We start from the raw sequence: 12,810 nt of genomic DNA on the forward strand, positions 1-12,810 counted from the left end.
CTACAGCATTTAATATGTATTACAACTTTAAACCAGTCTTTATAATGCTGTTTACATTGTAAATACATGCTGATATTTAGGTATTTATGTACATTTTATTGCATGTCTGTACTTTTAACTTTATTTTTTATATTATTATTTATTTTGTATAATTGTTAAATGTTAGTATTTTTGTTGCATTTTGCACCAACACAGTGCAGCAATTTCCTCGTACATGTAAATGTATATGGTAAATAAAGTTGATCCTTCATCTGTGGGAGTGTGAAAAAGGATAAAAGATGCAATAAGAAAATACCTATGCACTAAATTTGACATATTCTGATTTTTTTTTCTGTGTGCCATACTCTGCCAGAGCCTCAGCGACCACTTTTCAAGGGTTGTCTTGGAGGAAAGATTCTGTTAGTGGTCTCCCACATCCTTCTCAGAGCGCTTTTTTTTACGAGGCCAAGTTGCGAGCTCGACACTCAACCCGGCACGGATGGAAAGCGTGCCCAGGAGTGGCCTGACCGGGCTCGAACTCAAGAACCTTTGCTCCGGAGTCTGGCTCTGATGTCACTGTGCCACCAGTCAGCCTGAATATTATTCATATCAAATTGGTGTCATAACCTCAATAGAATTCCCATTCAAAACATTAAGGCAGAAAATGTTCTAATTGAAATCAAGGAGATGCAGAATTCTACAGAAATCTGCTTAGGCAGGTTTGTTATTGCTTTAAGTTCATTAAAATCAACAAATATCATTGTACTTCTGTGCTCAAAGAAGTTCTGAATTGCATGTGTGTGTGTGTACATGGGTCTGTCTGTATGTATATGTGTGTGTGTCTTTCTGTCTGTTTGTGCTAAGTCTAAATTCAGTACTGATGAGAGAGGTTTCTCCTCTCCTCACAGCAGAGTACAAATGTTTAGGAAGCTGCAACTGATATCCAGCGATATCCACAAGTCCTGAACTATCCAGAAAATGGCACAGTCCCTGTCTAGCCTCTTCATAATTCTATTAGCGTATCTATGCAACTGTGAAGAAGGCAAGACAGTGGCTTTGTTTCATTACGAGTTTGAGGAGATGTAGTCTGTCACCAAAGACTAGCAAATTTCTCCAGATGTACTGTGGAGAGCATACTGACTGGTTGAATCACTGTCTGGTATGGAGATGCCAAAGCACAGGAGCAGAAGAAGTGTCAGAAGGTTGTAGACTCAGCCAGCTCTATCACAGGAATGCCATTTATGCCCTGGGTAAAAAGCACTGGCTATCTACTCTATCATCTTATACACCCCTGTCAAGTTACCTCTCATCTACTTTCACTCCAAGTAGAAAATCGTCAGCTTGCTCAAACTATTTTCATAAGTCATGCCCTCAGCTCTAGCCTGAATCCTGGTAAATCTCCACTGCACCCTCTCTAAATCATCTACTTCCTTCCTATAATGAGGTAAACAGAACTGAAGAAAGTACTCCAAGTATGGTACAACCAGGGCTTTATGGAATAGCACCATTACACCATGGCTCTTGAAATCAATCCTCTGACTAGTGAAGGCCAAGACATCATATGCCTTCTTAACCACCCTATCAACTTGCATGACAGCTTTGAGGTATCTATGGACGGGACCCTAAAGATCCCTCTGTTCCTCTACTGGACAGATAGACAGATTATACAATATTCCAGTATGTCAAACACTTGAAGATTTAGGAATTATGGGTGCAACTTCAGAGAATCTGAAGCTACAGGTATGTCTTTCTTGCACAAGTAGCTTAGTCTGTAGTTGACGAAAGGAACTTACTTTCATAACGAATCTGGAAACCAACACTTGAACGGCTGTTGTCAGTCGTCAGCAGAAGGTACATAAAGTTACCAGTGCCGATTAGAAACTGTGGGGCTTGGGTACCATGATATTCTCCAATTAAAGGTGAAGAATTAACAGGCCCATCTCGGATTTCTAATGTGTCATAATTAACTTCAGTTTGAAACCTGTGAACACAAAAATGTTTCAGTCAGTGCACTTGCTTCTCGACATACATGGCCACTTAGGCCAAATCAAACATTGTACAGTTTTAAGCACGAGATTCTGCAAATTATGGGAATTTTGAGGAACACACACACACAAAGTGCTGGAGGAACTCAGTGTCTATAGAGAGAAATAAATAGTCGATGTTTGGGGCCAATAACCTTCATCGGGACTGGAAAGGAAGAAGCCATAATCTGAAGTTGGGCAGAAGGAGAGGAGCATATTGGCAGGTGAAAGGTGAGGCCAGGTGAGGGGGAAAGTAGGTGGGTGGAGGAGGGGGATAAAGTAAGAAGCTCAGAGGTACAGGAGTGAAGGATAAGGAATCTGATAGGAGAGGGCAGGGGACCATGGAAGGAAGGAAGAGGGGGCACCATAGGGAGGTGATTTGCAGGTTTTTGTAGAATTTTCTCTGCAAATGTACTAGTTTCCTGATATTACAACTCTTCCAAAATTCTAAAGCAACATCAGTAAACACGGTTGCTGCCAAACACTGTTCCCCCACCCATTTTCTCCTTCACCTGGTCTCACCTATAACCTTTTAGGTTGCATTTTTTTCTCCACCTCCCCCCCACCACTTTTTTTTCTGTCTTTGTCCCCCTTCCGTTCCAGTCCTGATGAATCAAAATGCTCAAAATCCTTCATAGATGCTGTCTGACTTTTTGTGTTCCCCCAACATTTTGTGTGTTAACCAATGTTTGAAGTATTTGCATGAATTTCAAGCTTTTTAATATTGCTGACAAAACAGCAACAAAGTAATGTCAGACCAAACATTTAACTTTTAAACAACACCATCACAATGCAAAAAATCATGTCTCAAGATTTAGCATGTTGCTGCCTTAATAACCTTGCTGTTGCTTGGTAATTTTGTTTTAATATACCTTCCCAAACAAATTCAAAAGAAAATAAATTGACAGGCATGCCTGGGTGATAATGTTCAAGCAGGTTCAATGAAGCGGTTCAGTACAATGCTCAGAAGAGGCTCTTGTTTGTCTCAAGAGACATTCCTCAGCTCAAAGGAGAGAGATGGAACAAAGTTAATCTTTCAGTGAACTTGTATTGAATATCACAAGTAAATTGGTATCTCCCACAGTTATAATTGCATATCACAGTTTTTCCCAGGATAGAAATCTGAATATGCAGTTCAATTTTGAGAAGTAACTGTGAACAGTTTTGAAAACCAAATCATTTCCCTAAGTGATGTAGCAGACTACAGTCTCTGATGCTAGTTTACTGTGGGTACCGTAGCCGTGTTTTTAACGTTAAGAATATTTCATTCCTCATTCCGGTGATATTTTTTCACTTTATGTCCCAACTTGGGAGGAGACAAGTCAACATCCATGGACATTGTGGCTTGGGTACAGCCCAGTCCATCACAGGTAAAGGCCTCCCCACCACTGAGCACACCTACAAGAAGTGCTGTCACAGGAAAGCAGCATCCATTATCAAATACCCTCACCACCCAGGCCATGCACTCTTCTCACTGCTGCCATCAGTAAGGAGGTACAGGAAAAGTTATTATCCCTCAACCATCAAGCTCCTGAACAAGAGTGGAACCACCTGTACGAACTGGCCTTTTTGCAGAATGAAATGAGGTCTCAAAGGTGCAGGGTGGTTGTGGCGTGGCGTGTACAGGCCGATTTGTGGCAGTGAAGCCCAGGCCCAAGTATGAGGAACAAACCAATGTTTAGCCGTTGCTGGAATGGGCTTGGAACAGATTCAAAGCAGCAGGTCCAAGGCGAGGCAGAGTCAAGGCGGCATGGCCATAGCCAAGAGCAAGGAACAAATCGATGTTTGACCGAGTTAAGTGCCAGTCTATATTGGAAAGGTCAGGTACAGGGCAAATCAAGGTGACGGGGTCCTGGGTCCGAGAGCAAGGAATGAACTGAGTTTTGGCTGATTTAAGTGTTGGGCCAGACTGTAAAGGTCAAGATGTTGGGGTTGGAGGCAAGGGACGGGCTGCTGTTCAGCTCACTGCTCAGCAAGGTTTACTTGTCTCTGTGCTGAACTGAGGCCTGCAACTAATGTGCTCCTGGACCAGCTGTGGGAATGAATTGGCTTCATGGCTGTGGACTCATCTTTATGAACTCTAGCTCTGCTTACTTTTTATTGTTTGCACTATTTGTTCTTTTTTTGAGCACATGCAGTGTTGGACAGTCTTTTTTTAATGGGTTCTACTGTGTTTGTTTGTTTTGTGAGTGCCTGTAAGGAGATGAATCGCAAGGTTGTATATGGCATTAATACTTTAATAATCAATGTACTCACCTCAAAACCAAACCATTTCCAAAACCTATGGACTTACTTTCAAGGACTCTACAACTTGCCTTTCAATATTTATTACTTAGTTATTTATTACTATTACTTTGTTTTTTTCTTTTTCTATTTGCACAATTTGTTCTCTTTCACACATCAGTTGCTTGTCCGTATATGAGCATTGTTTTCATTGACGCTATTGTGTGAATGCCCACAAGGAAATGAACCTCAAGGCTGTATATGGTGACATTTGTGTACTTTGATAATAACTTCACTTTGAACTTTGTAGTGCAGAGAAAAAAACATAGATATTACTATTTTCAATCTCATTCCTAAATCCTTAAGCTCCTTTATCAAAACCTCAATTATTCCAACAAGGATCTTGTTTTTGTCTGCTGAATTTTCCTCGGCTTAAGCTCTGTAATCCTCTTGCACTTTATAACAGCAATAACACACAATAAGCAACTACAAAAGAAAATCTCTTCTGCCAGGATGAGGCCACTCTCAGGTTGTTGGAGGGACACCTTCTATTATGTCTGTGTAGCCTTCAAGCTGATGGCATGAACATCAATACCTCCAACTTCTGGTAATATTTCCTCTCCCTCTTTCCTCTTCTTCAATTCCTCCACTCAGTTTCCCGCACCCCTTAACTCTTTCCCTCACCTGCCTATCACCTGTCCTGGTGCCTCTCCTCCTTCCCTTTCTCTCATGGTTCATTCTCCTCTCCTATCAGATTCTTTATCCTCCACCCCTTTACCTTTTCTACCTATCACCTCCCTGCTTCTTATTTCATCACACCCTCTTCCCCCCCCCCCACCTGGCTTCATCTATCACATTCTAGCTTTTCCTCCTTCCCCTCTCCCAACTTCTTATTCTAGCTTCTTCTTCCTTCCTTCCCAGTACTGATGAAGGGTCTTGATCCTATACGTTGACTGTTTATTCCTTTCCTTAGATGCTGCATGTCCTGCTGAGTTCCTCCAGCATTTTGTGTGTGTTACAGAAGAAAGGTTGCTTTTGTAGATGGGAACATGAGAAATAGGAACAGGAGTACGCCTCCAGCTAAATCATTCAACAGCCGATTTGTCTGTGAATTTAGCTCCACCTACTTGCCTTATCCCCATAATCCTTAATTCCCCTCTAGGCAAAATCTGTGTCTTAACTCTATTTAATAAGGTAGCCTCTACTGTTTTCTATAAGGAGAGAATTCCACAGATACACTACTCCCTGGTAAAAGCTGTTCCTCCTCATCACTGTCCTAAATCTGCTTTCCCAAATCTGGAGGTTATGTCCTCAAATGCTAGTCTCTTACCATTTGAAACAACTGAAAAGCACAAGAGATTCAGCAGATGCTGGGAATCCAGAGCAACACACACAAAATGCTATAGAAACTCACCAGGTCAGGCAACATCTATGGAAATTAATAAACAGTCAACATTTCGGGCTGAGACCCTTCATTGTGACACTTCACAGGAACAACTTTCCTGTGTCTATCTTATAAGCTTTCAACCCCAAGTTCTGGATCACTGGGATCTCTTTTGGGGAAGGTTTGACATGTGACCTGACCCAAGGGAGAGCAAAATCCTTGTAGGAAGGTTTGCGAGAGCTGTTGTTGAGGGTTTAAACTAAGTTGGCAGGATGATGTGAACTGGAGTGATAGTCCTGAGGATGGAGCAGTTGGTATACAAGTCAATGTGGTGTGTAGTGAGACTGTGAGGATGGTCAGGCAGATGATAAAGCAAAATTGCAGTCACTGGGATGAAGTGAACTGTAATATGTGGGCAAAATTGAAAAGTGTGATGAATACAGGCCTGAAGGTATCATATTTGAATGCACACAGTCTACAGAATAAGGTAGATGGCCTTGTAGTGCAATTAAAGATTGGCAGCTATGATTAGATGTGGCTGAAAGACAATTACATTTGGGAGCTTAACATCCAAGGATAAACATTGTATTGAAAGGACAAGCAAGTAGGCAGAGGGGGTGTGGTGTCTCTGTTGGTAAAAAAAAAATGAAATCAATTCCTTCGAAAGATGTGACATAGGCTCAGAAAGTGTAGAATCCTTGTGATAGAGTTAAAAAGGTAAAGAGACCCAAATGAGAGTTGGAAACAGTTGCACAAATAGTGGACAGGGTGTAGGATATAAGGTTCAATGTGAAAAAGAAAAGGCATTTATAAAAGCAATGTTACGATAGCCATGGGGGATTTCAATATTCTGATAGATTGGGAAAATGAGGTTGGTCCTGGATCCCAAGAGAGGGCATTTGTAGAATAACTACAAGATGGCATTTCAGAGCAGCTTATGGTTGAGCCCTTGGGGAAAGATAATTCTGGACTGGGTGTTGTGTAATGAATGAGATTTGATTAGGGAGCTTAAAGTAGAGGGAGGCAGTAAACATAATTTGATAGTATGCACCCTGCAGTTTGAGAGGGAGAAGGTAAAGTCAGATGTATCAGTATACAGTGCCTTGAAAAAGTGTACAGCCTCCACAACTATTTCTACATTTTATAGACAAGAGAAACTCTGCAGATGCCGGAAATCCAGGCAACACACACACAATGCTGGAGGAACTCTGCAGGCCAGGCAGCAGCTATGAAAAGTAGTACAGTCAACATTTCAGGCTGATTCACTCACTGACCCCCTCTGTGGAGTCCTGCTGAAGGGTCTCAGCCAAAATGTAGACTGTACTGTTTTCCATAGATGCTGCCTGGCCTGCAGAGTTCCTCCAGTATTTTGTGTGCGTTGCTTCAAGTTTTACTGACTCATTTTCTAAATTTAAAATTTATTGAAGTAGGATTTCTTGCGCTAATTCTGCATCATATCAAATCAAAAGAAAAATTCCAAAACCTATTGGTAATTTACAAAAATTAAAAAACAAAATGATAGGCTGAAAAAGTATTCTCCCCTTTGTAACTACTACACTAACTTTCCTCAGGCACAATACTAACTATTACCTTACCGACTTACTCAATTCATTGATGTAGAAAATTGGAGGATTACCTGTTTTCAATGAATTCATAAATATCCCTCTCTCTGTAAAGTCCAACAGTATGGTAGACTTCCAACAGATCAAACCAAAATGAAGACAAAGAGCATTCAAGACAAGTTTTAAAGATGATAATAGGGAAGATAAATCTGGGGAAGGGTAAAAGACCACCTCAAAGGCACTGAACATACCTTGGAGCTCAGTGCAGTCCATTGTGAAAACATGGAAAAGTTCTGAAATCACAGCCACACTGTCTAGGTCAGGCTGCCCCTCTAAACTTACTCACCAGAGAAGAATTGTACTTACTGTATAAGAGAGGCTACTGTGATGCCAACAGTTACCCTGAGTGAGCTGCAACTGGAGATGAAGTTCATAGTTCCACAATCTCTAAGACCTTACACAAAAAGTGTATTTATGGAAGAATGGCAAGGAAGAAGCCTAGGCTAAAAGGAAGCATATCCTTGCCCGTAAAGACTTTGCAAAGCTTCATTTAGTGTTGGCCTCAACACTAAGTAGTTCATGTGGCATAAATATAATACTGCACATCAGCCAGATAACACCAACCCTACTGGAAAGTATGGTAGAGGTAGTGTCATGCTGTAGGGATGCTTTCAGCAGCAGGGACTGAAAATCTGATCAAGATTGATGGGAAGATGAATGCTGCTAAATACAGAAAGATTCTGGATAAAAACATGCTAGCCTCTGCCAGAAAGCTTAAACTGGGGAGGAAGTTTGTCTTCCTCCAGGACAACCACCCAAAACACACGGTCAGAGCAACCATGGAGTGGCTTCAAATGAAGAAAATTGATGTCCTTGAGTGGCCCAATCAGAGTCCTGACCTTAACCAGATCGAACATCTCTGATAAAACCTCAAGGTTGCTGTCCACTGCTATTTCTCAACTAACCTGGCAGATCTTGAGCAACTTTGCAAGGAGGAATGGGCAAATCTTGCTCTATCACATTGTGCAAAGCTAATAGAGACTTACCTGAATCCAAAAAAAAGCATTAGCTATAATAACTGTGAAAGGTGCTTCAACTAAGTACTGAGGAAAGGGGGATGAATACTTTTGAATAGCTGACATTTCAGCTTTTGAACTTTTAGTTTTTCATGCTTTACATTTTCCCTGTTTTTGAGTTCTACAGTGAAAAATGAGCATGTAATTCTCAAATAAAATATCAGTTAAATTGCTCAAAATCCTTGATCTTCATACTCATTCATTTGATAAAAGGACTGGGTAATGAATATTTTATCAAGGCACTGTACAGTGGCATGAGAGAGGAGCTGGCCAGAGTTGATTGAAAGGGGACACTAGCAGGGGTGATGGCAGAACAGGACTGGCAATTTGGAAGGTGCAGGATGGATACATCCCAAAGACAAAGAAGTATTCTAATGGAAGGAATAGCCAATTGTGGGTGACAGAGGAAATCAAAGACAGCATCACAGCAAAAGTGAGGGTGTATAATATAGCAAAAATTTGTGGGAGGTTTGAGATTTGGAAGCTTTTAAAAGCCAATAGATGGCAACTAAAAAAACCATAAGTAAAGGTAAGATGAAATATGAAGGTAAGCTAGCCAAAAATATCGAAGAGGATACCAAAAGTTTTTATCAGATTATATAAAGAAAAAAAGAGGCGAGAGTGGATATCTGATTGCTGAAAAAGAATGCTGTAGCAGTAGTAATGGAGGACAATAAAATAGCGGATGAACTCAATAAGAATTTGCGCTAGTCTTCATTCTTCCAGACTAATGCAAATGCTTATTAAGTTCATTTTCTATTTCATTGTCCTCCATTACTAGCAGAATGCCAGAAATGCAAGTGTGTTAGGGTGCAGAAGTGAATGCAGTTGTGATTACTAAGGAGAAGGTACTTAGAAGCTGAGAGGTCTGAAGGTAGATACAGTAAGTCACCTAGACTAGATGGACTACACTATAGGATTCTGAAGGAGGTAGCTGAAGAGATTGTGGATCTTCTAGTAATGATCTTTCAAGGTTCACTAGACTCTGGAATGGGATTGCAGAGGACTGGAAAATTGTAAATGTCACTCCACCCTTTAAATAGTGAGGGAGGCAGAAGAAAGGAAATTATAGGCCAGTTAGCCAGACCTCAGTGGTCGGTAAGGTGCTGGAGTGCATTATTACAGATGAGGTCTCAGGGAACTTGCTGGCGCCTGATAAAGGAGGCCAAAGTCAGCATAGTTTTCTTAAGGGGAAATCTTGCCTGATAAATCTGTTGGAATTTCTTGAGGAAATTACAGGTACAATAGACAAAGAAGAGTCAATAGATGTTGTTTACCTCGATTTTCAAAAGAACTTTAACAAGGTGCTGCACATGAGGCTGCTAAACAAGAAATAACCCCATGGTATTACTGGAAAGATACTAGCATGGATAGAAGATTGGCTGATTGGCAGGAGGCAAAGAATCAGAATGAAGGAGGTCTTTCCTAGTTTGCTGCCAATGTCTAGTGGTGTTCCACAAAGGTCAGAATTGGGACTGCTTCTTTTCTTGTTATATGTCAATGATTTGGTGAGAGAGTGGATTCCTTTGTGGCCAAGTTTGCAGATGATACAGAAATAGATGGTAGTGTGAAGGAAGTAGAGAGTTTGCAAAAGGACTTGGACAGATTGGGAGAATGGTCAATAAAGTGGCTGATGAAATAGAGAGGTTATGCATTTTGATAGAAGGAATAAAAGCACAGTCAATTTTCTAAATGGGGAGAGAATTCAATAATCAGAGATGCAAAGGAATTTGGGAGTTATTAAATTCACTACTGTGAAGCCTCTTCCGGTGATGCCTACACCGAAGAAGTTTAGATCCTCTCTTCGACGGGAGTTCAGTGAAACCATCTCTCACTGCTCCCCGTCTGTAATTTCTTCGGCTCTTCAACTTTTCGACCACACTTTGACTCAGACTCGCTATCACAGCCATATATCCTTTCTTGGAACGTGCCTCCATCGCCAACTTACTCCAGTTGGCTTTAGAATTCGTTTCCAAGCCTCTCAATTTGGACCTTCTGAGGATCCCAGGAACTCACATTTTATTGACTCTGCCTCTCGTCGCTTCTCCCGTCAAGCTCTGAAGGCAACTCTCTCCGCCATGAGGAGGTACTTGGTGTCCCTATCCCAGACCCTTCCACACCTTCGGGACACCTTCTTCGCCGTCTGTAATGGTCCTACCCGTTATTTCATCTTCCGTCGGATTCACGCCTGCAATCACCGTTTTTTTGACTTTGACATGTTAGGCAAAGATCGCAAGATCCTACATCTACGGACTCCAGAGCCTGCTGGCCATGAAACTAGCAGGCATGAACTTCAGATTGCCTCTGCCATTGATCTCGCCGTCTCCAACACCTCAGGGCGTATTCAAAACCCGGACTCCAGCAACGGCCATGGACATATTTGAAGTGATTGCGCAACCACCAGCTGCGACTCCAGCCTTGAACTCCAGGCCGGGTCTTTATGTGCTGCTGTTGTGACTCCCGTCTCCCCTTCCCCCACCACCACTCTGCAACCCCGTCTCCCTCAGATCCCACCGTCAGCCCCTGGGCCCTCAGAGGTTCCATCTTCCTCTCACCCCAACCCTCCCCTCTCCACTGACACCCCCAGCCTCCCCACTCCGGCCTCTCATCCCAGCTCTCAAGATTCCAGCCTTGAACTCCAGGCCGGGTCTTTATGTGCTGCTATTGTGGCTCCCGTCTCCCCTTCCCCCACCAATACTCTGCAATCCCATCTCCTTCAGATCCCATCGTCAGCTCCTGGGTCCTCAGAGGCTCCATCTTCCTCTCACCCCAACCCTCCCCTCTCCATTGACACCCCCAGCCTCCCTCCTCCCGGCTCTGATCCCAGCTCTCATCCGTGCCGGGTCTTTACCATCCCCTCCGACCTTCAACCGTCGGAGGCAGAGCGCTCTGTCCTCAGTAAGGGCCTCACCTTTGTCCCCCTTCGCCCAAACCTCAGCGAGTTCCATGTTCGCCATGATGCCGAACTTTTCTTCCGCCGTCTCCGTCTCCAAGCCTACTTCTTCAGCAAGGACTCTTCCACCCCCACCGATGACCCTTTCTCCCGTCTCCAACCCTCCTCTTCTTCATGGACACCCCACTTTGGTCTTCTGCCTGCTCTGGATCTCTTTATCACTAACTGCCGACGGGACATCAACCGTCTCGACTTCACCGCACCTTGTCCCCATTCCAACCTCACTCCTTCGGAACACTCTGCTCACCACTCCCTCCGCACTAATCCTAACATTATTAAACCCGCCGATAAGGGGGGTGTCGTTGTAGTCTGGCGTACTGACCTCTACCTTGCCGAGGCACAGCGACAACTCGCGGATACCTCCTCTTATTTACCCCTCGACCGTGACCCCACTAAGGAGCACCAGGCCATTGTCTCCCACACCATCACCAACTTTATCCGCTCAGGGGATCTCCCATCCACTGCTACCAACCTTATAGTTCCCACACCTCGCACTTCCCGTTTCTACCTCCTTCCCAAGATCCACAAACCTGCCTATCCTGGCCGACCTATTGTCTCAGCTTGCTCCTGCCCCACCGAACTCGTTTCTGCATACCTCGACACGATTTTATCCCCCCCTTGTTCAATCCCTTCCTATCTATGTTCATGACACTTCTCACGCTCTTAAACTTTTCGATGATTTTAAGTTCCCTGGCCCCCACCACTTTATTTTCACCATGGATGTCCAGTCCCTATATACTTCCATCCCCCATCAGGAAGGTCTCAAAGCTCTACGCTTCTTTTTGGATTCCAGACCTAATCAGTTCCCCTCTACCACCACTCTGCTCCGTCTAGCGGAATTAGTCCTTACTCTTAATAATTTCTCCTTTGGCTCCTCCCACTTCCTCCAAACTAAAGGTGTAGCTATGGGCACCCGTATGGGTCCTAGCTATGCCTGCCTTTTTGTTGGCTTTGTGGAACAATCTATGTTCCGTGCCTATTCTGGTATCTGTCCCCCACTTTTCCTTCGCTACATCGACGACTGCATTGGCGCTGCTTCCTGCACACATGCAGAGCTCATTGACTTTATTAACTTTGCCTCCAACTTTCACCCTGCCCTCAAGTTTACCTGGTCCATTTCCGACACCTCCCTCCCCTTTCTAGATGTTTCTGTCTCTGTCTCTGGAGACAGCTTTTGCACTGATGTCTACTATAAGCCTACTGACTCTCACAGCTATCTGGACTATTCCTCTTCTCACCCCGTCTCTTGCAAAAATGCCATCCCCTTCTTGCAATTCCTCCGTCTCCGCCGCATCTGCTCTCAGGATGAGGCTTTTCATTCTAGGACGAGGGAGATGTCTTCCTTTTTTAAAGAAAGGGGCTTCCCTTCCTCCACTATCAACTCTGCTCTTAAACGCATCTCCCCCATTTCACGTACATCTGCTCTCACTCCATCCTCCTGCCACCCCACTAGGAATAGGGTTCCCCTGGTCCTCACCTACCACCCCACCAGCCTCCGGGTCCAACATATTATTCTCCGTAACTTCCCCACCTCCAACGGGATCCCACCACTAAGCACATCTTCCCCCCCCCCCCTCTCTGCATTCTACAGGGATCACTCCCTACGTGA

General features: G+C 43.6%; 1 protein-coding gene across 1 annotated transcript in view; it reads right to left on the minus strand.

Moving 5' to 3' along the window:
* The window catches only part of csmd1a (CUB and Sushi multiple domains 1a), a 2,254,753-nt gene that overhangs the window by 538,820 nt on the left and 1,703,123 nt on the right, over positions 1-12,810 (minus strand). Inside the window, exon 17 of the mRNA XM_072251121.1 lies at positions 1,773-1,960. Coding sequence (XP_072107222.1) covers positions 1,773-1,960 — 188 coding nt within the window. The remainder of the gene's footprint in view (positions 1-1,772; positions 1,961-12,810) is intronic.

Source organism: Mobula birostris, chromosome 2 (genome assembly GCF_030028105.1).
Source record: "Mobula birostris isolate sMobBir1 chromosome 2, sMobBir1.hap1, whole genome shotgun sequence".
NCBI lineage: Eukaryota > Metazoa > Chordata > Chondrichthyes > Myliobatiformes > Myliobatidae > Mobula > Mobula birostris.